Below are 25,043 nucleotides of genomic sequence, written 5' to 3'. Positions count from 1 at the left end.
AAAAGCAGCGAGACACACAGACCAGCACACAAATCAATGCCTGTTAACTCATTTTTACTTTAAATTCCCCAAATTGTAAAATAATGACATGATCTCTACGTCGTCTACAAAATAACATAACTGTAGTGAGCGTCACTTTTTTTTAAAAATGTTTTTTTTTTGCTCTAACAACATTTTAGACATGCATACTGTTGAGAAATATAAAAATATAAATATAAATACATCCCATTAATATTCGTAATGAATCCATGACTATGATTTGAAATATTTTATCATAAAAGAATTAAAATGCAGTCGAGTATGATAAGGCATTACGATGTATCACAAGAGATTTACAGAATCCTAGAGTAGAGGTATTATTTTTCTTTCTTTTTTTTTTTAGTGTGATGGGGAAAAAAATTAAAGTCAACTTTTAAAAATACATCACTACTTTCTCAACAGAAAAGAAAAAAACACAAAGGAAAGGAAGAGAGAACTTTCAAATTTCACACAGAACTGAAGCGGCACTCCAGCGGGAAACTGGGGTCGTTCCTTTTCATCCTGAACCCGGCGAAGCCACGTGGCTGACAGTCGGCCCCTAAGATGTCGTGTGAAGAACTTGCATCGAGAACCTTTGTGTGCTATACAGAGTTCATTTGGATGAAACCAATGATCCACAGCGCCGACGCTTCCCATCAACCGAGCGGGCAGCGATGTGAAAGCAGATCAGAACAAATCGACGATTTTAAAACTATTACTGCTGATTTCAGACGACCGACTGAGCGAAGATACTACGAGTTTCTTTAGGTGTGACCTTAACGATAAGCCTGTGTGAGCTAGCTTATACTCATGCAAAATGTCCTTTGTGTTCTTTTTCAGGTGCGAGATCTTTTTCTTTTTTTTTCCCTTAAATGACACGGAAGACTCGGAGCAATCTGACACCCAATCAAACGATAACAGTTAAGGTGCTTGACACAAATCAAGTCTGTACCATTAGAAAATGCACGGATACATCCCACAATTTCACCGGGGACCACGACGGGATCGTGGTCGTCTGTCCTGATTTCGATGTACAACAGCCCTCGAATCAAGGCCGAGTAAACAGGCGTTGCAACAAAAGAAAGAAAGAAAGAAAACGAGTCCGGTTTTAGTGTGAACAAACAAGCTAACATGCTAGACAGGCATACACACACACCCAACACACACAGCTTCCTCGTTGCTGTGTTTGTGACACTAGAGAGCTAATCTCTCCCCGTTTCGCTTCAATGCAAAGCCATTTGGATTCTGAGTAAGAAAGCTGCAAAAATGGAGGTAAGATCAGAGCTGGTGTGAGATTTACAGTACTCAGGGCACTTGCAGCGAGCAGCAAATGCCAGGATTGAGGGCATGAACAGAGGGGGGGGGTTAATACAGTAGACGCTCAAAAGAAGAGATTCATTAGAGTCTTAAATGCACGAGAGCACTCAGGAATAACCTGCTACATCCACGTGAGTCCGACGCTCCGCAGCGTTCGCCGCCCACCCTCAACCCTAAACATGCCTGCGAGGGGGGGCGGGCGACGCTATTATTGCTAAACCCTGCGCTGCTAACTGTGAGGCTGTGGCGCCGCGATGCTCGAGCAGTCTGTGACTAGCAGATCCACCACCGTGTTCCCCGTGACATACACCGTGGGTGCCGTCACCATGTTGCTAAGGGTGATGGAGCTGCTGGCGGCCACGTTGGACGTGATGGGGCTCGGGGCACCCTGGTTGTTTGCGTGGGTGCCCATGTGACCCTGGAGCTGGGTGGGCGTTTTGCAGTGGACGCCGCACAGATGGCAGACCAGTACCCCGCCGGAGCCGGTGCCCCCGAAACCGCTGGGACTCTCCTTCCACTCCTGGCCGTGATGCTTCTGGGCGTGGACGCGCAGGTACGTCAGTGTGGTGAAGGCTGACACAAGGGAGGGAAGGGGGGGAGAGGGGGAACATTTAACAGGGTGTTGTCTGACAGGTGGAACATGTGCGTGTGGAGAATAACCATGGCAACACAAATGTTGGCCAAATCCAGTCCTCAAGGGCCCCAGACGAGCCTGGTTTCCTGTTCTACCAGGCAGAACGACTAGTTGGACGGAAAAGGACAGGGTTTGTGCCCAGTAAGACAGAAAACCCGGCTCGTCTGCGGACTGGATCAGGGCACCAAGCAGCCCGACTTACTGCGGTTACAGAGATGGCAGGCGTGGTGCTGCGACTGGTTGTGCACCCTCATATGATCCGTGATGTAAGCAGCAGACAGGAGCTTCCCACAGATGTGGCAGGGGACCTTCTCCTCGTGGCGGATCATGTGCGCACGTAAGCGGTCCTTGGTGGCAAAGCTGGACTCGCAGGTCTGAAAGATCAATGCAAACATACTGACTGGGATTAGCCAACGGGAAGGAAGCAGCCAATTCTGATTTATTCCTGAGTCAAAGAAGAAAGAGAGTGTAGCCACCTGACGTACCGGACATTTGAAGGGTCTCTCTGAGGAATGCACCTGTCTGATGTGACTGTTTAGATGGTCAGGCCTTGGGGGAGGAAGGAGAAAGAACACTTCTGTTTACATCAGCTCTTGTCAGTGTCAGTTTCTAATAGACAAACAATAAGACTATGACGGGTCCGTGGCCTTACCTGGAAAAAGCCTTGGCACACTGGGGACAGATGTAGGGTTTTTCCACGCCGCCCTGGTGGGAGCGCACGTGGTGACTCATACGGTCTTTCCTCTTGAAGCGCTGCTGGCAGATGGGACAGGAGAAAGGCTTCTCGTCTGAGTGGGACAGGCGGTGGCGGTTGAGGTGGTAAACATCGCGGAAAGCCTTACCGCACGTCTCACAGGCGTGGTTCTTCCTCACGGGGTTCGGGTTGGGATTTGAGGGCCGCTGAGGCAAAACCAGAGACAGATAAGGACACTCTAGAGTTTAGGCTGGAGAGGGGGTTTCTGGCACGCTCAGCGATGCCGCCGGCTGCTCTATTCTTCATTCCATGCAAGTGCACTGACAAAACATCCTGTTTGGATTTAAATTGCTCCTCATCTCTTCTGCAAACCATCTCCGACACTGGATCGGCACCTTTGGTGAACTCCTTCCCAGTCAACTTTATCTGCTGTCGTGTTATTGAGAACATGCAGGGGAGCATGGGATGGGGGGGTGGGGGTGGGGTTGTTCCAGCATCCCTTAATGGAATATACTGGTTTCTAAAGCAGTTAGTTTACATCAACACTGTTTCAACTTAAAAAAAAAAAACAGGAGAGTTTGGGCAACCGGCGACAGTAAACCAAGGCTGTGGATTAAGCACCGCGTTGCCGGGGTAACGTAAGAAACAACGAGCTTGAAGGTTTAGGGGTTGACAACAGCCATCTCCACAAGGCCCTGACCCACCTGTACTGTCGCCCCAGTGGCCATGACGACAGCAGCAGGAGGTGGAGCGTGGGGGTTAACGCTAGCCATTATGCTCGGCATGGCCGCCCCTTCACCATCCTGACTACCCAGGGGAGGCTGCTGGGCTCCCGCCAGCAAGTCGGGAGGGGCGAGAAGGGGAGGTGCAGAGAGGTGCAGCAGGGAGAGGGGAACAGTTGTCCTCTCCACCCTCCCTCCGGCCCCCACCGCCATGGCCGACGGGGCCATCACTGCCACCACCTGGCCGGCCGCTCCCTCCTTTGCCCCCTCCGCCTGCTCTCTGGCCCTGTCCTTCATGCGTACCCCAGTGTGGACCGACTGGTGCCGCCGCAGGTTGTAGTTGTTCTTGAACTGCTTGTTGCAGATGGCACAGATGTGGGGCACACGGCCCGGCCGAGACACTGGTTTCACTGGACCACAGGGAGGCAGGAGAGAGCACAATAAAAAAGAAAATGACACATTTATTTGTAAAAGGGTCATTCGTGTTTTTTTCTTGACTTATGAGGACAGTTCATTTTTGTCCTCCATGGAGGACTAAAAACAATGTTTTTTTTAATTATTTTAATCCGTGCAATCAATCTGAACTAAATTAGCTGTTGTCACGTTATTGTCATTGTTGCAGCAATCGACCAACGTTAAAGCAGAGACACATCTGCCCTTTTCTCACTGTCCTCGTCAGGGGTTTTCTCTCACACCTTCACAGGTAAGGAGTGCCGTTCTGCTCTGCTCACCTGGCAGGGGATCCTCACTGAGGGCAGCAGTGTCCACAGTGGATGGAGGCTGCGCTATGTGCTCTGTAGGTGGGGTTTGGGGAGAGCTGGTATGCACCGAGATGAGCTCTGATTGGAGGCTCCCATCCACTTGGTTTTGAGTGGGAGTATTCTGGGGAAGCAAGTAAAAGGCCGTCACCAAATGTAAACAGAAGTCACAGGATTATTTTATAGTGCATTTAATGTAAAAAAAAACAAACAAAAAAAAAAAGTAAGGCTCTCACACACACACACGTGCACACATACAGTCACTGAAGGGGGCAGCAAAAGGAAAGCAGAAAGAAACGGCCATGCTCAGCGAGCCTACCTGGAAGATGAAATTGTTCCAAGTAGCATCCATTTTGCGCCACAGCGATGGAGATTACAAAAACCAGCTGATTGAGATCAAGGAGAGCAGCCTTTGCATGGTCTGCATGGGCGCAAACGCTGATCGAGGCGCCTCTCCTCCGGTAGAAACGACGGGCCGACGCGGGGAAGCAAGGATAGCAAAAAAATCTGCAGTTTCTGCTCTCATTGAGGTAGCCGAAAGCCGAACATTAAAGCGCACGCAGCTGTTTAACGCAGGCGGCAGCGCAGGCGGCCAGGGGGGGCAGGCCAGCTCCGGTAGCGGCCCGCTGCTCTTTCTCTTTGGTTTCTAACTTTAATGCCTAAACACTTCACCTCACTGTAACGCACCAGCACACAACAAAATTGCTTTCCTTAAAAAAAAAACTTACCAAAGAACCGCATAACACAGAATTACACTTTAGCGATAAATGCAAACCATTCTACGTGAAAATGGTTTTTTTTTTACGCAAGAGAGCAAATATGGGTTATTACACGCATCTTGCGGTAGAGCGGATCGTGCTTTGTATTTAATTTATGAATCTATTTTTCCGATTTCCCCTGAATAGGCCAATCGGGTGTCTGTCGAAGCCTCGTTGTTGGATTCAAGCCCTGACCCCGGCGAGCGGCGCTCCCGCCCGGCCGCAGCCTATCGCTCCACCTCGGCCGTTCAGCTGCGAGGATGTCATCTTTCTTTTTTTATCGCCCGCTCTCCCTCCTCCCTCCCTGTCTCTTTCTTCCTTTTCTTTTTTAATTCCTCTTTCTTCTCCCCCTCCTCTCCTTTTCTCGCACCGCTGTGTCCCACTTGCTCTTAAAGGGGTTTAGTTTCCTTTTCCGTCTTTCCGCGGGATGAGTCGGCCGACGGTAAAGCCAACGCAGCGTTGTTTTTCTCCGCGGTTTCTGGGGGGCGACCGTAGCAAACGCTCACCGCGGCAAACATCGGTGGAACAGCGGTGAGTGTTTTTACGTCAACAGCGAGATGACAGACGCATATTAAAGGGGAGTGGGCAGAGCCTCGTGTCGGCGTAGAATAATGATGTCATGACGGGGAGAAGAAAAACAGAATACACAAACAATAGATTAAGCAGATTTCAGCCTAAACAGATTAACCGTCTCATTTTTACCTCATATGGTCCCCCAATGAGTTGAGAGCATCTCTGAGTAGTAACAATCTGTCACAAATGTAATAAACGAAATATGAAATAGTCGTCTTTTAAAATTGGTATTTCTAAAAGTGACCTGAATCTCAGCTTCAATTCGTGTAAATTTAAATGATTGTAAATACTGGACATGGTAGGGTTTGGATAAATCACGGATACTTTTTACATCGTTAGGTTTTGTGTAAATTGTGTGTACGATTGGCCATTTGGTCTCGTGTTTGTGTCAGTTCAACAATGAAAAATCAATTTTCTCTTTTTTATAGCGCTTCATTAGCCACAAATGTTTTGCAAGCAATCCAAAACCTGGACAAGTAATCACTAGATTAAAAATATCTGCATTAACTGTTGTGATTGCTTGGACTAGAAATCTATAATTAATCTAGTTTTTTTTTTCTCCGTCACAATATTTTGTAAAGAGTCAATTATTATGATAAATTATCTGCAGTAGTTTTCACTGTAAAATTTGTAACTTTACAAATTCAGATAAGAATGCATCATGTAAATTTACTCCTTTGTTTAATAAAATCAATGTAATTTGTAATTTAAATTAGAATGTATAGAATTTCGGTGAAGGCACCAAGTGTGCTGAAACAGCCTTCGTAACCAAGCTGGTTTGTAAACACGCAGCAACTTAAGACAAGTTAAAGTTTTAATAATCAATTTATTATCTTTTTAAATTACTTTTAAAACACCCCATTTCTTTTCCAATACATGTGTTAAATCCCTTCATCCCATTTCCCCTTTAAACGTGGAATTGTTTGATTTAAACATTTAATAAGGATTTACCCCCACCCACCCCCACCAGAAAACTCTGCAATACACAGTCAAGCCTGCGTTGCTTCTTTGTTTTCATCTCCCACTGGGGGCACGATGACGCAGGAACCAAGGCCTCCCTGCTCCCGCTATGACCTCTGACACCAACAACCAGTCTAAAAGCACTACCACACACTTCCCCAACACAAAGGCCTCCCCGAACCAGCCAGTCTTAGTTTATACAAGGAGTTTACGCATGCACCGAGATTCCAACCAAGCATAAAGTAGTAGGTTATACAGAGAATTGTCTTGAGCTGGTGTTTCCGAGTCATACAAACAGAAGGGCGATTGTTTTTTTCTTCGTCTCCGTTCCATAAAAAAACGGCAACAACAGCAAAAGTCCAGGTAATTCTGATCTTCAAGTAAATGAGCCACACTAAGGGAGAAAGGACCTTCAGAATCTTGTGTAACACTGACCGATATCGTCCCCTGTGAGATTTCAGCCTCTGGAGTCATCTCTGCTGTGGAAGCACGAGAGGGTGCTCACTCACAGCGCACGTCATTCCTTTCACGTCCCGCTTGTTGTCGCATCCATCAGCAGCCAGATTATCCGATAGTAGGCGTCTCTCTTTAGCTCCTTTCTCCCCGCTCCACGCTCATTTGAGAGGTTTTGTGCAGAAATCTCAACTTAAAAAATGAATAAATAGAAAAAAGAAAACCAGCATTTACATTCCAGTGCCCCGATGTACATTTTTAAGAGTCCAGAGGAGGTTAGAATTCGTGTGGGGTGTTTCTCTGGGAGTGCCTCTTCCTTTTGTCAAAAAAAGTGGCGTTATAGCCAGACTGCGCAACATACACACACGCGCACGCACGCACGCACACACATAAATAAACCATTAACAATTATTAATAATACCAATCTCTGATAATAATTGTCAATGCCTCAAACACAACAAACCTGATAATGCTCTTTTTACCTTTTTTGACTGTAAAAGTGGGACCCTTTTCTTCTTGCAAGAAAAGATGTGACCATGACTACAAGGACAATTACACCAGGATTAGTTATGGCAATGATGACACCTATAGAAAATGCAGTTGGAGTCATCTCCCTAAAGCTGAAATACTCATTAGAATATATCAAAATTACTATCATCTTTGTTACGCTATAAAACCAAATGACTTACATTTGTTTTGAATATTGCCATAAATATGTACAGTGAAGATCAAAAACGTGGGACGAGTGATCATTAATGCCAGTGAAACTTGAACAGGTACGGTACATTTCAAATGTGTTTGGTCATGTTTACAAATGGGTTGGGTTTTTTTTTTTGCACATTTATCTCATGCATTGGAGTGACCCCTGTAGACGCCCATGTTGTTTAGATATTCAATATGTTGTGGACACTGGACAGCTTCTTTTTTTTTCTCCTTTCTGATATTTTTGTATGTCCACAAAATGTGTCTCTTCATTCCAGCTCCATTAGACAACAGAGTCTCTTGTCTTTAAACACATTTTGCATACGTGCACGTATTCCATTTTGAATCGATCTGTAATCATCAAATACATTTATGATGATGTAACGTCCCTTTAAGAACCGCTTAAAGGCATTGGTGACGTTCCAAGAGTACTATTTTTGTCTTGTTGTTTTTTTATACACCTGATACACACAAAAAGAATCAGACAGAATCTCAGCAGTCGTAAATCAATAAGACCTCTAACAGGCTCAAAACAGGCTGTGATTTTCCCCTTCTCTTCATTTCCGAAGCAGAAGTTATCACTCGCTCAACACGGGTTTCTGAACACCAAATTCTACGTACAAGTACATAATGTACACAATGCAAAACTTTGCTTTATAGTTCCCCCTGTCCTCTCGCTTTCTCCATTCTGACGTAGAATATCATAGAAGAAGACACGGCTGCCATCCCCCTTCTCTGCAGCTCGGGGAGTAAAACACAAAAGTCTTCACACTTCCTGTGTCACTTTAAGTAGTCATAAAAGTAAAAAAATCAACTTACTCCAAACATCTTTCCTTAAAAAGTCTAACACCACAGAAACCCGGCGGTATTACATTCCTCCTTCACTCCCCCTGAGTCTAAAGATGCAGGAAGCAGCTCAATAATGTCAGATTGTCTTCTCTTTGCTTCAGATGTGGACTGATCTCTTTGCCTTGCTGGGCCTCAAGCGGGCAGGGTCGCACCCAGGCAGTCCTGCACGGAGATCAGTCGAAGAAAGTGTGTGAAACAAGGTGTCAACCTGAGAGTATTGAGACGCAACCTCTTCCAGCGACCTTCCTAAATCACTTCCACCCTTCACGTTACCACCAACCGATCGAAGATAAAGATGAAGACCCTTCCTCCAGCAAGAACTGTGTAAAGTGGGTGCTGATGTCATGCCCTCGTGGCGTCAGAGGCTGTTGGAGTGCACACGGCAAAGATGCGATGTCCAGTAAGCTGTCAATCATCGTTAATCGTGTTTTCGTGGGGTCAATTCACACAATTTTAAACTGGTTTAAAAATAAATGTAGCTAATGAAAGAAATAACAATTTAGGTGGAGCTTATTCCACAACACCTCCTGCCACCAGAGGGCAGTCACTTTAAACAGCACTCATGTCGACCATCTTTAAATACAGTCTATTCACTGTCTATGAGTACGAGAGGTGGGAACCATTAGAGATGTGTGAAGTGACTGAAGTGCTTCGGCTCAGGACGCCATCGCTGCCCCCAGAGCCCCCAGGACCCCCGCCGGATGCTGTTCTCCTCAAGGGCTGGGGGCTGTTCCTGAGGGCCATCAGGCTAGGGGTGCCACGCACACCCAACCCACCACCGCCGCTGTAGATGCCCCCCTGAGAAGAGGAAGAAGAGGAGGAAGAGGAGGACGGACCAGATATGGAGGGAGGCGCTGGGGGAGGGGGTGGTAACATGGCCAGAGACTGAGAGGAGGAGCGTGAGGGCAGGTGATGAGAGAAGGGCAGGGGGTGTGGGTGGGCCAGGTCTCCCCCGGAGCCTCGCATGCCGGCCCACTCCCGCTCCCTCTCCCTCTCCTTCTCTCGCTCCCGCTCCCGATACAGCTGCGGCGTGCTCTGGTGGTGGTAGTTTTGGGGCAGGTGGTGGCGCTGGTGGTGGGAGGAAGAGGAGGAGGAAGAGGAGGAGGCAGAGGAGCGGGATGAGTGCTGAAGCTCCCTCCCGTCTCGAGCCAGCCCCAGCGCCAGTCCTAGGCCGTGTGAGGAAGAAGAGGACTCGCCCCTGCGGTCCCCTGCGCCGCCGCTGCTGTTGTGGCTGCGGCGGGAGTGCTGCTGTGGGGGGGCATTTTGGGAGTGAAGGCCGTGGCTCCAGTGGCTGGCAGAGCGCGAGCTGGGGGGTGGCGCGTTGGGGTAACCCTGAATGGGGTAAGCCTCACTGGGGATGCCCGTCAGTGCCATGCTGCTGAAGCCCAGGCGAAGGCTCTCCGAGTCGAAGGACTCGATCTCGGTGGCCTGCCGCTCCAGGAGGGTGCGGATACGCTCCGAGCGCTCATTCTGCAGGGACAGCATCTCCTCCTCGATCTGCAACAAAAACAGAGATTACTCCTAAATGCTTTTTAATGTAACGTCCTATCCAAAGGAGCGGGCCTCTAACTTACCGACCCACTGACATTTAAAAGTTTTTTGTTGTTTTTTACAGCAGTAATTGCTCAAGGGCACTAACCCTCTGTTCCAGCAGTGCACGGCGGATTGAAACCCTCTGTTCCAGATCCTTGACCTCTCTATCGTGCTGGGTGTCGGTGTGGATCTTGATTTTACTCTGGTAAGCATTGAGGAGCTCCAGTTCCTGCTGCAGCTGCATCAGCAGCGCTTTGTACTCCGCTTCCTGGGTCTCATCCAGTCGCAGCTAAAACAGAAGAATGAAAATGAGACTCATTCTAATCCCTCCATCTTTATATCACCGATATAAAGAGGGAGGGCAAACGTTAATTCAGTGTTGACAAGGACAGAAGAGGAGGAACTGATGGAGGTAAAGAGAGGGAAATACAAGAAAGGAGAGGATTTTTGAAGTTCCACACTCTTCTGTTACTACCTATGAAGCATAAAAAAAGCTTAATATATGGTGTAAAGAAACGTAAAATAAACATACACATAAGGTTTAAATGGATAAAAGCAAGGGGGGAAGAAGGTTTACAGTTAAATTATTTTTTTAGATTAATCCGTTTTCTCTTCTCTCACTGATCTTAGTTTGCTTTTACCCCCCCCCCCCCTCCCCCCTTGATATTTTTGATTAGGTCACCGGGAAGCAAATGATTAATAAACAAAGGCGCTTTTGCTTCACTTGCTTATTTCTGAAATTTTCATCATACGTTGGGATAAATCGGGCTAGCCTGAACTGCTGAAGCTCTTTTTCTGCTTGTTTTAGTCATACCGAGATTGTAACCAACCTAACTCGGCTGATATTTTCTAGTGTAGTGTATATAGTACACCGTTATCAGGGCTGCTAGTTTGCTAGTGTAGGGGGTGCAGGATGGTGGGTGTAGGTAATTAACACTGAGGGACCACGAGGGAGGCTTGCTGGTGGGCAGGCGGTCGAGCGAGACGACACCCGGGCTGGGCACGGCACTGATGGTGTGGTGCGTGTGTGAAAGGAACGACGTCTCCTTGCCTTACTCACAGCCTGTTTGGACAGCATGTCATTGATGGAGTGGTCATACTGCTCAGCCAGGATGGCCAGCTTACGGGTCTGCTCATCCTTCAATCGTTTCAGCATGGCCTTGTGGTCCGATTTCGGGGTGTTCTCCAGCAGGTGGTTTCGCAGAGCCTTGTACTGGCGGGTTTGGATCTTACAGGTTTCCTGGAACTGACGTTTGATCTGTAGCTCTTTGGACTGGAGGAGAGAGAACAGAGATGGAGACTAAAGGGCTCCAGTGGTTTTCATAGACACGGTGAGCGATGTGTGCAGCGGTCATCGCCATTTTCGCCCTGATTTGTTAACAACTCACCGATCTGGATGGCTCTGCAGAGTTAACATTGTACGTCACTGAAAAAAAATGTCCTGCTTTATAATAAAACGAAACCCATTTGACAAATATTGGATTATAGCTCAAATGGCATCAGTGGGAAATAAAGACTGATAACTTTGCGCCATTTACGGCTACACTCAGAGTTGCGCTGCAAATTGTGTGCATTGTACAGCGAGCCGGAGCGAAGGGAAGGGCACGACCGATGACAACAGAGCTAAAATGTGATGATAGTGGAGAAATGATGATGTGAGTGGCTGATGGCTCAGAGGACAGGGTAAACAGATGGGAGACATGGCACTGGAATAATGGAAACCAAAAATCAAAAACAAACAATACGATGATTTTCCACACAAAAGAATTTATTTGTGTATAAAGAAAAATCTGGACATGTTTTTTCTTTGCTTGCAGGTAGCGATATGCCGACACTCATGCAGCAAAAATAAGGATAAAAGAACAAAAAAAAAAAAAGGCTGCCACACACAATGCAGTACTAGATTGATAAATACTGCATAACTTAAATATAAATAACTGAGGGTCACATGAAGTCACAAAAACAGAATACAAACATGTAAACATACAGAGGAACGGGGGGAAACTGATACAGGAAAGACACATAAATCAGTAAGATACATTCAAAATCAACCAATGACTTTTGTGAAACGCTTTTGTTTTAGTGAACTTTCCTAAAAGGAGGTCACAAAAATACAAGTGCCCTACTTTTTGGTGCCCCCAGGTGAAGTGTTTAGACCGAACTTTTCCTACGGGTTCGGTACAGAGCCTCCACGTTTCACACATTTTCATACCTCTCCAGCAAACATCTCTGCAAACTTGGCCCTTTAACAGCGTTCAGCCTGTAGATCTAAGAATTTAGGGTTTAAGTCACTGCATTTGAAAGCCCTGGTAAAAAACACTTAATTTTCAAGCTTTTATTGTTTGGTTATCATCGTCCAATTTCTTTTCCAATACAAAAGTGAGAAGAAGACAGACGCTCTCTGCCTCTATCCCCACACACAAGCTCTCCTGATATATCAACATGAATACTGTTGCTGCCCTAAGATGAAAGGATTTCTCATATTTGGATTTTTTTTTTTTTTTTTTTTAAAGGACCGTGGAATAGTGCAAACATTCACTCGACATTTCCTTACATTTCAACTTTACATTTCACATTCAGAAGTTCAGAAATCTTTGGATTTTATGGATGCATGCATTTGTGCATGACGAAAGATTGTCTATATTGCTTCATACACGGAAACATTCTTATAGCTTCTCTACAACTACCGGTAGTATTTCCAGCTTACATGTTTTGATTCTAGGAAGTCACTTTATAACAGACTATTTCGATTTGTGCAAACAGTCACAATTATGCAATAAACTTGTGTAATTCGCTATCATCAAGGGGCTATTAAAGTGATGTTTCTTTAAAAAAAGTATTTTATCAAAACATAAGACTTAACCTGCTTGTACACAAGATAAATGAATTCATAAAGCCCAAATTATTATGGGCTGTTTCTCTTCCATTTAGACCTTTATGAAAGATACATTTCAGAAGTGATATCCAATGTTCTATTTCTACTGTCCTGTTGATTGCACGTGTATACTGACTGTAGCTAGTGTTTATGACAATAGAAATGAAACCATTTATTTTTCACAGTATTCTACTTCTTTTATATTATGGCCTTGTAATAATAAACACTGTAATATTCAAGCACTGAGGGGACAGTGCTGCTTCTGAAATAAGACCCAACATTTGGATAAAATTAAAAAAAAATAAAACAAAATTGCACAACAACGGTCTTAAAATAACCATAAAACATTTGTCTAACAAATTAAGAGCAAAATAATAAACTTAACTGAACTCTGAGGAACTTTTACAAAAAGCACAATATGAAAACTTCAATGGTTTGTGTACAGTAACTGTGGGCTGCATCTTTACGTCTGGTGAATCCCACTGGTTCTACAGTACTCTGTGTGCATACACGTGCACATTTGGATGAACTGTAGCAGCGTCTTTCAGCTGAAGACGTGTGTACGAAAAGTAAAATACCCCATTAGAAAGGTGAGAAAAGAATTTGGAGTAATTTCATTAGTGAGAGGTGTGAATTAGGCAACATAACTATGATCACTCATGCTCACACAGACACACACGTCCCGTTTTAGCCTAAAATCGGTCCTGCCAGGAGTTTGGGATCATGTTACGCAAAACTGACCAGTATTCCTTGCTTGAAGTGCAGATATGTGAGATAAAAGACAGTTCCCTGATCTTCAACATGAACCTAGAGTAAATGTGTGCTGTGCACTGTAAGACCGGAACAGTCTCTTTGGGCTAAACAGAGACTCAGCCTTTTATCATTAAAAATATAAAACCTTTTTGTTGAAGCATAGCCTGAGCTTGTTGGTGCAATTCTACTTCTCAAATGATCACTCTGCAACAAAGTGTCTGGAAAAGTTCCTCCTGAACAACAATTCCGGAGGGACTATATTCGTTACAAAACTTCTGCTATCTCCATGGTCGTACTTTCCCCTTGATGAACCTTCCCGATGATGTTCGTCTCAGGCCGCACTCCCACCTGACAGCTTCCTGATACATCCGCTCCTTCTCTACTCTCCTCTGCCTCTCTCTCTCCCTTCTCATTCGCTCCCTCTGTCTCCTCTCCCTGACCTCCCTGGGCAACAGCCGGGGCAGCCGACTCGGAAGCTCCCTCTTCAAGAGGCCGAGGGTTTGGAGCTTGACTCGCACGGAGTGCGGCAGCTGTTTAAGTAAATGTCTGGCTAATTTTAGAACAATGGAGTTAACGAGGTCTGCCAAGATGCTGAGTGGGCGCCGACTGAAGCGCCTCAGCCAGAGAATGGCCTTGGCCATGGGAGAGATGTTACGGCAGCAAGCCTGATATTCTAAAGGCAAGCTCGTGAGGGGAACTGGGATTTTGGACTGGCGGACACCCCAGTTGCGTCCAGCTTTGGGGAACATCTCATAGAGGTTACGCTCAGCCATGCTGCCAAGGACTGACTGGCACATTACAAACAAAGGGCGCGGCAGCCGGAAAAGGACACGCATGCAGAGGCGGTTGATTTTATTAGGTGCATGCTGGAGAAACCTGCGGGCTGGCCTGACCACCAGTACGACCATCAAGTATAGGGAGAGGAAGAGAGAAGGAGAACTGAGGAAAGAAGCCGATATCAAAATCATTGGGACGTAATAAATCCCTAAACTGAAAGAAAGACCTAAGCTGAAGAGGCCGCTGGCCCAGAGGTTGAGGGACAGGAAGGTGGACAGAGACAGAGAGCAGCAAGATCGAAGTAACAGGTAGAAAAAGAAGAGCGCTAAAAACGTAAGCTCGGCGGAGAGAACGACCGAGGCCAGCGACGGTAGAGGAGGGGAGCGGCGGAGCGACAGAAGGAAGATCAAGAGCAGCATCAACGTGAGGTTGGAAGGCTGGGCGGCAGCAGAGAAGGAGAGGAGCAGGCAGATGGCATGAGAAAACAATGAGGTGATTGTAGTCTGGGCAGGGGGGGGAGGAGGAGGGGGGTGTGAGGGGGGCACAGGCTCTAGGTCACCAGGAGACTCGGGGAAATAGAACTCGGACAGCTCATCAACGTCTCGCTTACGTAGACGTCTCCTTTCTGAGGCCAGGGGGAAGATGAGCTCTGATGGACAACCGTCGGCCTCGCCTCTTCCCTCCTCTTCGTCGGTTTCTAAGTGTGCGAGGCTACTGTGCTCACCCTGGAACACCCACGGCACTCCTTCGACTTCCCTCACCTCTTCACAGAGTTTACAATCTTTGTTATGACTTCCATCACCATTATTTACCTCTGCTGTATTTTTGTCAACCGAGTCACCTTCCCAGTCAGCCACCGGGACACCCCCCTCCACGGCCGCACCTCTTTCACTGCCCCCCTCATCTACCACCCCTTCATCACTGGCCCTCCTGCCATTGGGCCCCTCTGTGGTCTGACTCTCTCCCTCCTCAGGAGAACCCTGGCTCTGGGTGCTCTCACTCACTTTGAGGCTCTTGGGCTGTTGGCGGACCTCCATGGCGTGTTTCTGACGGAGCTCCTGCTCGCGCCTCTTGTTATATTCCATCTGGTTGGTGAGCTCGGTCTGGTGCTGCGTCCGGATTAGGTCAGCCCTCGTACGCTGCACCAAACCCAGCTGACGGAACTCCAGCTCCTGTGTGGACTCATGGTGACGCAGAAGCATGGCACACTCCAGGTCTTTTAGAGTCTGTTTCTTGTTTAGTTCCTAAGAAAAGAAAAGGTGAACAAGGCAAAGAGCACAAATAGTGCAGAAACAAAGCAATGATAAAAATGTTTTCTTTGCTTGTACAGCTCTTCCATGACACTGCTGTGTACTGCAGTTATGGATGTGTAGTCTTGAGTAGATTTAGTTATTGAAATAAGCTTAAATAAGAAAACACCATAATTAGAACATAAGCCCTGGTAGTACAAAATACAAGCAGATTTTCGACTGTATTTTGCCATCTCTATGACTTTAATACCTGTGCATTAAGTGCATTTCAGTGGCATTAAAATTAGCTTTTGGTACAAAAGTCCTTTTCACATTAACACGTTAAATTCATTATACCAAAAATGTCTTTTACTGAGTTTTAAAAAGCTAAACAAAAACAATCTGAGTGGTACCTCTCGAATCACATCCTGCTCCAGGTTGTGACGTGCTAGCAGCATCTTCCTCTTGTACTGACGACATTGAAGCTCATAATACTGCCTCTGCCTCCGCAGCAGTCCTGCCTCTTCTTCTGCCTGGATCTGTTGCAGACATTCCTTCTGATGCACCAGCCACTCCTGCTTCTCACGCTTTGGTGTCGACTGGTTCTCATTCAGTTCCTTGAATGAAGAGGAATTAAAGAAACAATCTCAAAAATTGGACACAAGCTACTTATATAGGAGACTTGTTTTAAGTGTTTTTTGATGAAAGGCAAAACCTCTTTGAGCTGCTCTTTGCGTTGTCGATACTGTCGTTTCTGGGACTCCAGCAAACCGGTGAGCTCTTTCTTTTGCTGGCCCAACATGTGCTGCTGGAACTTCTTCTCCTCAGTCAGGACTGCCTTTGTCTTTAAAGGAAAGAATTGTTTTATTAAGTTCTATAAGTGCATGAGACAAATTCCTCCATTGGACACAGGCTCACCTCCTTGTCCATGATAACCTGGTGCTTTTTGGACAGTTTGTCTACCTCCATTGAGAAACTGTTCCTATGATTCTCCAGCTCTTTGTCTAATCGCAGCTGGTGTTCGTCCATCTCCGACTTCAACTTGTTCTCCAGGCCCATCAACTGCTTTTGGTGCTGCCGTCGCATCCTCTTGTACCTGTTGATTATATTAAAAAGCTCACAGAGCCTGTATTTCACATTTGAGCAGACTCACATGAGCCCTCTTACCCAGACATCTGCTCTCTCAAGGCCGAGCCCTGCTCATGTTCCTGGATCTGACGGGTGACAAGCGAGGCTGTCCTGATGGTAGCAAAGTGGTCTCTGCCTTTACGGCGCCTTCCTCCTCCCCCACCTCCTCCACCCCCTCCCGCAGATGGAGCTTCTTGTTGTGAGTCAACCTCTGGCTGGTAGGGGTCATCATAAATGTTGTCATGGCTCTACAGCAAGAAAAAGTCAAACGTAAGAACAGGCAACACAAATACACTTATCTATTTGTCAACTAGCGTTGCACTTGTGCTTTGCACGCTTCCCTCAGTCTCTCTCAGTTTCACCTATTTAACTGTGCAAGAAACTGAACGAGGAAGTAGACCCGCCACAGTCAAACCCCAGATGCAATCATCTCAGCACTTTGACTGACCAGGGGCTTGTGTAGGACAGAGCTGTTTGAGGTGACAGTGTGCTCTCCCTCCTGCATCATGGCCATTTCTCCACTGTCATCTGAGCCATCTGCCAGGCTGTTGACAGAACTACTCTGGGAGCTGGCGCTGATCGACATGGATGGCAGAGAGTGGGAGCTCTCCATGCTGTTCACCGTGCCGGTGCGCAGCATGTACTGCTCCACATCCTGGTTACGAGGAAAACAAGAAGTTTCAACAGCATTACATAAATAGCAGTAAAGTGACAGAAGTAGTGAACAGGATAAAAAACGTGTTCATACATGTCCTATTGAAGCCTTTGTATACATAATACAGAAATGTCTCCCTTTTTTGACTCCTACATGTACACCTAGTGTTTATTCTGGCTGCATCCGGTCCTCCATGAGATTAACTTCAATGAGATCATATGTTGTTTTGCTTTCCTTATGTTTAGGGGTTAGTTATCTAATGTGTTTTCATTTTCATATATTGTACTAAGAGAATGTCTGACATTCAACAAGAGGAAGATGTCTCCTTGAAGCAATTTTATACAGAAATCTTTCAATCTCTTGTGGTGGGAGCACTGTTCCAAGCGTAGCCTCAGATTCTCTAAATTCCTCCATTTCCTCTCAAAAAGGAAGAGCCAACTGAAATCCAATACTGATGAAAACAAAGGCCTTTGTATTAAGAACAAAGTGTTCCCAGTTCACAAAATATAGTCAATCGACCATATCACATTACATGACAATAGTAACCCAGAATAGAATCTAAGTAGACTTCTTACAGTCTAAAAGTGTGTACTGAGGTCTTTCATATAACTGGTTTGGGGGGAATTTTATACTCAGGAAACTTTGTGAGCACCATCAGTGGGAAAATGGTTGGTAAAGCTAAAGGTCAGGACCACACTAACTTTAAACTAATGACAATTAGCTGAGTCACTTTACACTGCGTTGAACAAAAAAATAAATAAATAAAAAACACTTTGTAGAAATGTAACTGTTGGTGAGTTTAAGGACGCCCCCTTCTATCCCGAGCTCACCTCCTCCTCGTCTCCTCCTTCTGGAGCAGGACCGTTGTGTGCCTCATGGAAAAGGATTTTCTTCATTTTCCGGTACTGAAGGTTGTCCAGCTCACGGACAGCATCCTTGGTACGGGTGATTAGATCCATCACTACAGTCATGGGACGCTCTCTGCATAGGAAATGGTGCTGGGTGGACAAAAAAGGTTATTTTAGAAGAGGGTAGTAAAAATGATAAAGATGTGAGTGTGTGTCAGCCAGCATGACCAGAAAGAATATATTCTTCAAATCTTGTTTGACAACCATCTTAATAGTCCAAACAAATTGACTCCGAGTGATTAATTCCAGATGATCACGCAATACTCACTCCTAAATTGTCCCTCATCTCTTGATATCTGACTTCTATTTTCTTAAATATAAATGCTCACACTTGGCAAATTATTCCAGAGACAGACTCACTTAAAAACATAAAAGTACAGCATGGTGCTGTACCTCAAAGGCTTCATTTATGCTTCAAATTCCTCCTGCACAATCAGACAATCTTTTCTAACAAAGAAATAATTACGGTACATGTCTCCACTTGTTCACTTCATCAAATCTGTGCTTTTGATAATTTTGTACCTTGAGCAGCACGTCAGAGGTAGGTCTGTCCTGGGCGAGCTTCTGCAGAGACGAATCCACAAAATTGCGGAAATAATCCGACCTGTGAATTTTAAGAAAAACGTGCTCAAGTTATGAATGGATGTAGTCTTTGAAATCTGTAACATAACTGCACAGAGAATTACAGGAATTACAGGATAAAGACAATTTTGAAATAATTCCATCGTACATGATATAAACTAAACTGCAGAGTGGTGAAACTCTTATGAGCCTGTAAAGACAGAACGTTAGGACAGACTCACCAGTGATTGGACTGTAACACAGGGCTCTCATTCTGGGCGATGTGGTATAAGGCACTCATAGCATTCATGTTGAACAGAGGAGGTTTCCTTTCCGCTGCACAGAGGCGTAAAAGAGAGAAGAGGAGATTAAATAAAAGGGTTGGGAAATTTTGGCTTTGAGAACAAACAACAAGCTTGTTTTCCACTTTAAGGATGCATCTTACCCAGCTCTATGCAGGTAATGCCAAGTGACCACACATCTACCTTCCCGTCATACTGACCCTCATCCATGGCCAAGATCACCTCAGGGGCCATCCTGCATCAAGAAGAAAACAAAGCATGTTAAGATAATTCTCTCTTTTCATTCGATCCTACACTGATAGCAACACAAGTCATGTAAGCACGTAGACGTGGCCAAGACAACATCCTCAGGTTCAAACCGAGCATCAGAACGGGCAAGAAAGGGTCTTTGAATGAGTGAAAGTGACTGGTTGTTGGTGCCAGACAGGCTGGTCTGAGTGTTTCAGAAACTGCTGATCTACAACCATCTCTGGGTTCAATGGTCCAAAAAGAGAAAATATCCAGTGAGCAGCAGTTGTGTGGATGAAAATATCTTGATGTGAGAGGTCAAAGAAGAAGACTGCTTTCAGATGATGGAAAGGCAACAGTAACCAACCAGAGAATGCAGAATAGCATCTCTGAACACACAATACGTCCAACCTTCAAGAAGATGGGCTACAGCAGCAGAAGACACCGTGGACCTCAACTGTGAGCTGAAACTAACGGGAACATTTGCACAGGCTCACCACCAGAACAATAGCTGACCAGAAAAATGTTTGGTCTGACCAGTCTTAATTTAAGCTGTGACATGCAGATGGTTGGGTCAGATTTTGTAATACAAAAGCATGGTGGTGTAATGGTGTGTGTGAGGGGGTATTTTCTTGGCACACTTTAGGTCCCTTAGAACCGAATGAGCATCATTTGAACACCGCAGCCTGAGTATTGTTGCTAACCTTAAGGACCACAATCTATTCTATTCCTTCTATGATGGCTAATCACCCTGTCACAAAGCTCAGATCATCTCAAACTGGTTTCTGGAACATGACAATGAGTTCAGTGTACTCCAAAAAGGCTTCCATAGTCACTAGATCTCAATCCAAAAGAGCACCTTTGGGATGCGATGGAACAGAAGATTTTCATCAGAGATGTGCAGGTGTCAAACCTGCAGCACCTGCATGATGCATCATCTCAATGAGGACTAAAAGGAGGATTAAGTCAATTCAAAGCATTTATCACGTTAAAAGATGGTTTTATATCCAGCCCAAACAAGAGCAAAACGCCACCAGTTGTTGCCTAACAGCCACAGGTTTAGGTTTTGTCCTTTACCAGTAAGGTGTTCCCACGAAGGAGTTGGCTGGAGCAACAATGGAAGCAGAGCCGAAGTCTCCCAGTTTGACCTGTCCTGGCTCTGTTAGTAAGATGTTTCCTGCTTTCACATCCCTGTGGGAGGATAACTGTCATTAACAAAGAGACCGAGGAGCAGTTTGATACAGTAAAATCTGTTGTAGCACAGCACCTATTGTACATACATCACTGCATGAGCATATCTAAAATAGCACAGTTTGTTCTTTCTCTCTGCATTTGTTTTGTCTCTTGTCGGTTGTGTAGGTGTGGAAGGACAGTAGATATAGAGGGCGAAACTGCTCACCTGTGAATCATGTTGTGAGAGTGCAGATAAACCAATCCCTGTAAAGCACCATGGATTATGGCAGCTATTTCCACTTCTTGGAGGGGTTTCTTGTGGACTGAGAGCAGATGAAGAGGTGTGTGGGCATGAGCAATCATTTCTTTTGCATTTACAAAAGTAGAATTGCATTTTATAATTTAATTCGTATTTGTCACATTTACCTTCGAGGAGATCGGAAGCTGAGCCCAGGCAGTACTCCATCACCAGCTGCAAGAGGCACAAAGTTAATCCGACTGCTATTTAGGGAGATGTCACTTGACGGCGAGGACTTTATTCCTCACTTGACCTTGATAAAAAAGGACTTTATGGACTGGAGGCACTATTAACCTACAGTTAAGTGCAGTTATTGGAGCATGAGAAGTGGCGATCAAAGGGTAACGGCAAGCAAATATGCAAAGTGAAAAGCAAAAATATGCCTTAATTTGGCCCAAATAACTATGAACAGTAACAGACCAAACAGTTTAGTCTGTTTATACTAGTTACATACAAAAAAGTTAAAGCTAGAAATGAAACCTTGGTTTGATAACAAAATAAATCCTTAACAGACATTTTATTGTGGAGACAGTCAGTCTGAAAGTTTGAGCTCAAAGTCAGAATCATACAGCAGTAATTACAACAAAAACCATGATGACTAGGTTGGCTATTTTCATGACAATTTGACTGTTGTTTTTGTGCCACCCAGACATAATTGACAGTTTTAAAATAGTGAGAAACTTTTTTTTTTTTCCCCACAAATGCAACAAACAAAAGATGTGTACTGTACAAGCAGTTCAGAAAAAGAACCAATAAAAGGCACCAATAAACTCACCCATGCTGTGTGCTCTCTCAAGTAGCAGCCACGGTACTCAACAGTGTTGGGGTGGCGCAGCTTCTGGAGGAACTTCACTTCTTTGATGATATCCTGCCATTTCTGAAGCATAAACACAGGCAGGAGTATGGATGAGCAACCACAACACATTGTAATTATCAGCAGGCATGAAGGACTGTAGGACTGCCAGGTTCTACCTCATTGGACTGTTTGCCACCATAGGACATCTTCTTGATGGCCACCACCTCATTGGTGCGAATGTCATGAGCCTAAAGCAGAGAAGTATGAAACAAGAGGTGGGAAACAACTTCTACTTTATTTAAGAGGGATTTCTCTCAAAATGATTTTTGAAAAGAGCTCTACAACATGGATTTCCTTCAAAATAATAATTTAAAAAAAGATGTCTACAACATAATGTTGCAAAGTCTTCCTCCTTCACGTCTGTCAATCCTTTCGCTCACAATTTCCTCCTTTTCACCCTCTATTAAAGCACTTGCATGTCTGACCTTGACTTGCACCAACTTTAGCTTTAATCTACAGTCTAGGGTTTTCTTACATCATAAAGAAGGTACCATATCATGTTTTTCCTGTAATAAACATTTAACAAATGATTCCAAGTTGTAATATAGTTTACAAGATTTGTTTTGAATGTTTTAATCGAAATTTCTGGACAGCAGAAAGTTTACATCCCATTATCATGATCTCCACTGTCCCTCAAAGGAGGGCGCGGCACTAAAACAGGAAATACAAAGATTATGCAACAACATATCTTAATAACTCACAAAGTAGACGGCTCCAAAGCTCCCATGGCCGATCTCTCTCAGGTCTGTGAAGAGTTTTTCGGGATCTTCCCTGCAGAACAGCTCAGCCACCTCCGGGTCCTTCAGGCTCCCGGCCCGCACACTTGACGGCATGGCCAGCGCCTGGTGAGCGCAGAGGAAGCAGGAAAAACAACTCAAATTCTTGATGCGCTATCTGTCATTGTTTTCTTCAGTGCAAATATGCCAGATATTTTTATTTTTTTTTATTTTTTAAAAATACAGCAAGAGTTGAACCATTTAGAAATTGTTAAAACTTGAACCTGCATTTATTACATTGTAAATTTTACATGCAAACAATGCATCATGGGTGTATTTTAGGGCTGCAGCATATGTGGGGCTGATACTCTGTTATTATAGGGGTTAAAAAATCTATTTTGTCATTGCTGACAAAAATGATATCCCAATTTAAGGATGTAACAAATATGTAATGCGCACACTTTAACAGGTGTAATTAACAGCATATTTGACCACATTTAAAAAAAATACCTTTTCACCTTTATTTCACTGCTCTAGGAGTAAACAAAGGCAATTTCCTGAACTACTTTTACCTACAGTACAAGCATTCCTGACGTGAGTAACACATGATTGTGGCACCAACTCAACTACAATGTACATGACACATTTATTGTATAAACCTGAGGCTTCAGGCAGGAAAACAATAAAGTAACAGCCTAAAGACATGAAGCAAAGGCCTAATTCTGAGATGCACACTGTTACAAAACGGATTTTTCAAGAGTTACAAAGATTTAATGCACCTATGTTAAAATACCTCAAACAACCATCCAATAAACTATATATTCTTTAGATTTTTAAGGAAGCTGACCTTAAAATGTGAAGTTGTAGTTTAGTCTAAAGAGACCTCCAGCTATTTTTAAGGAACCCTTTTATTTTCTATTCAGTCACTGGCGACACAATTACGCTGCTGGAGCCAACATATTGTCTCTTAGCTACATACAATTCTGAAATCTTATAAAAAGGCATGTTGGAAAGCAAAACAGACTGTGTCCTTGACCGGTTATAAGACAATATAACCTAGACTTTTGCCATTGTGTAGACTATGCATCACTGCAGACTAGATGGATTTTAAATTATGCTGATTGGTCGATTAGGATAGGCTTTTTAATTACAAATGAAAATATATTCAACAGTAGACAGCAACAATTGCAATCGGCTTGCTATTACGAACGCTGGTTAAGAGATCTGCAAATGAATGCCAACATCCCCACGAAAAGAAAATTAGGAAGTTCACGATTGCAGAGTGTTTCTCCGCAAATACAGACAGCTTTGCGCATTCAATTGCTTTAAGCTTACTGAATGATTTATAAGACGTCTTACCGTGGCTTTTGGGATCCACTGTAGCTAGCTGTGAAGCTAGCTTACTGGTCTGGATGTAAAAGATGGTTTCTCTCCTTTTCCTCGACAATAGTGTCTATTCAGAGCGAATAAACCTCATTTTGCCTGTCGATGCTTTTACTCATATGCGTCTCCATCCTGGCGCTCCCAGTCAAACGGACAGCTAGCCCCTCTGCACGATCCGACATGAGTGCAGGAGCAGTCAATTAAAGTGACAGATAACTGGCTGTTGCCTGCCAGCTAACCAAGGCAGCCAGTAGCAGAGCTATCATCCAAAAAAAAAAAATCAAAAGCTAGCTCTGGCTGCAGATAGCTACTCCGCTAACTAAATAATGTAAAGCCAGAAGCTGCCTGTGTCGTTTTCAGAGGGTAACTTGTTTTTCAGATTTGACAGGTCTGCTCCGAGCTCTCAGCTGAACTGTCATCACGTTAGAGTTGTCGGTAGATTTCATCTCCTTTGCGCGTTAACCCCATTTTGCTTGTCTCTCATCCGTTTTTGTTCAGGACTTCATGATGGCGGAGTGGGGCGGGAGCCGAGAGGAAAGCGGAAGTGCTCTTCTTTGGTGGTTTCATAAAAGCGGAACAAGCAACGTCCTGCCTCGGTGTGGTCGGAGCAGGTTACAAACCAACAAGAAAGAGAAGCGGGAAAAGACGAATCCTTGACTTAATTGATGTATTTTAATAGGAGACAGAAATGACATCAATGACAACTTTTTCATAGCAGCTCTGTTTTGTGTTTTTTTTTGTTTTACTGTATAGGATTTGTGATTTACTGTGTTAAATTATTTTTTAGGTTTTCTTTTGTTGTTGTGACCTTTAACACTCAGAAAGGCACGTATAAATAAAATGGATTGTAATTATTGTTTGAAAACAGGTGAAATTAATGTTTTTGATTTCTTTTACTTAATTTAATTGATTTTTTATTGTGTAGTTTTGGATATAGCTGAATATGGTGGTTGATAATCCATTTTTCAGGAATTGGTCATTTTTCTCCTATATCAGTTTTACGGCAACATGCAAAAACACAACCGGCTGCAGTCATGGGCAGGATGATGCTCACTTGTCCTGGCCACTGGCAGATGAAATACACAAAACACACACAGCCTCAAACATTTTCTCTGCTTTTCTTCTCAAATATAGATTTTTTTCATTCATATTCTCTTATCGGACTGCATAATGACCTTAATCTGCTTTTCTCTCATTCACAAATAATAACAAATAATAAGCTCTTTGATT

General features: G+C 44.5%; 2 protein-coding genes and 1 long non-coding RNA gene across 6 annotated transcripts; 1 reads left to right on the top strand and 2 right to left on the bottom strand.

Moving 5' to 3' along the window:
• Nucleotides 1-37: 37 nt before the first annotated feature.
• mazb (MYC-associated zinc finger protein b (purine-binding transcription factor)) lies at nt 38-5,405 on the bottom strand. 3 transcript variants are annotated; one of them, XM_029838000.1, is made up of 7 exons: nt 4,463-5,405; nt 4,117-4,267; nt 3,368-3,795; nt 2,622-2,869; nt 2,446-2,518; nt 2,172-2,343; nt 38-1,908 (listed from the first exon to the last, which is right to left on the bottom strand). In XM_029838000.1, exons 1-7 carry the CDS (start codon nt 4,493-4,495, stop codon nt 1,565-1,567), a joined length of 1,449 nt encoding a protein of 482 aa, XP_029693860.1. In that variant the 5' UTR covers nt 4,496-5,405; the 3' UTR covers nt 38-1,564. The 3 variants fall into 3 exon arrangements, with proteins under 3 accessions (XP_029693860.1, XP_029693865.1, XP_011601198.1); XM_029838005.1 differs by having other exon boundaries at nt 2,455-2,518; nt 4,463-5,401; XM_011602896.2 differs by having other exon boundaries at nt 3,689-3,795; nt 4,463-5,399.
• Nucleotides 5,406-7,699: 2,294 nt separating this feature from the next.
• taok2b (TAO kinase 2b) lies at nt 7,700-24,326 on the bottom strand. 2 transcript variants are annotated; one of them, XM_003961277.3, is made up of 20 exons: nt 23,790-24,326; nt 22,416-22,556; nt 21,831-21,902; nt 21,634-21,735; nt 20,987-21,032; nt 20,787-20,883; nt 20,465-20,578; nt 19,303-19,394; nt 19,100-19,193; nt 18,819-18,900; nt 18,219-18,386; nt 17,182-17,388; nt 16,773-16,981; nt 16,524-16,701; nt 16,321-16,449; nt 16,019-16,222; nt 15,381-15,620; nt 11,032-11,244; nt 10,078-10,260; nt 7,700-9,935 (listed from the first exon to the last, which is right to left on the bottom strand). In XM_003961277.3, the coding sequence occupies exons 2-20, from the start codon at nt 22,545-22,547 to the stop codon at nt 9,036-9,038; spliced, it is 3,462 nt and encodes a 1,153-aa protein (XP_003961326.1). In that variant the 5' UTR covers nt 22,548-22,556; nt 23,790-24,326; the 3' UTR covers nt 7,700-9,035. The 2 variants fall into 2 exon arrangements, with proteins under 2 accessions (XP_003961326.1, XP_011601184.1); XM_011602882.2 differs by lacking the exons at nt 7,700-9,935; nt 10,078-10,260; nt 11,032-11,244 and having other exon boundaries at nt 11,722-15,620.
• On the top strand, nt 22,424-24,444 carry LOC115250330 (uncharacterized). Its single transcript, XR_003888916.1, has 3 exons — nt 22,424-22,559; nt 22,968-23,024; nt 24,312-24,444. It is a non-coding gene; the product is annotated as an uncharacterized lncRNA (long non-coding RNA).
• The last annotated feature ends 599 nt before the right edge of the window (nt 24,445-25,043 follow it).

Source organism: Takifugu rubripes, chromosome 1, assembly GCF_901000725.2.
Source record: "Takifugu rubripes chromosome 1, fTakRub1.2, whole genome shotgun sequence".
NCBI classification, from domain to species: Eukaryota; Metazoa; Chordata; class Actinopteri; order Tetraodontiformes; family Tetraodontidae; genus Takifugu; species Takifugu rubripes.
This window is presented reverse-complemented; position numbering and strand designations above follow the sequence as displayed.

Coding starts and splice junctions, on each gene's coding strand:
- mazb (XM_029838000.1), bottom strand. CDS start 4,495: ATGGATGCTACTTGGAACAATTTCATCTTCCAG. Junction 3,796..4,116: donor CAGTGAGGATCCCCTGCCAG/GTGAGCAGAGCA, acceptor CCTGTGGTCCAG/TGAAACCAGTGTCTCGGCCG. Junction 2,519..2,621: donor TGTGCCAAGGCTTTTTCCAG/GTAAGGCCACGG, acceptor TCCTCCCCCAAG/GCCTGACCATCTAAACAGTC.
- taok2b (XM_011602882.2), bottom strand. CDS start 22,547: ATGCCGTCAAGTGTGCGGGCCGGGAGCCTGAAGGACCCGGAGGTGGCT. Junction 17,389..18,218: donor AAGGAGGAGACGAGGAGGAG/GTGAGCTCGGGA, acceptor CCTCGTAACCAG/GATGTGGAGCAGTACATGCT. Junction 16,223..16,320: donor GCAAAGAGCAGCTCAAAGAG/GTTTTGCCTTTC, acceptor TCTTCATTCAAG/GAACTGAATGAGAACCAGTC.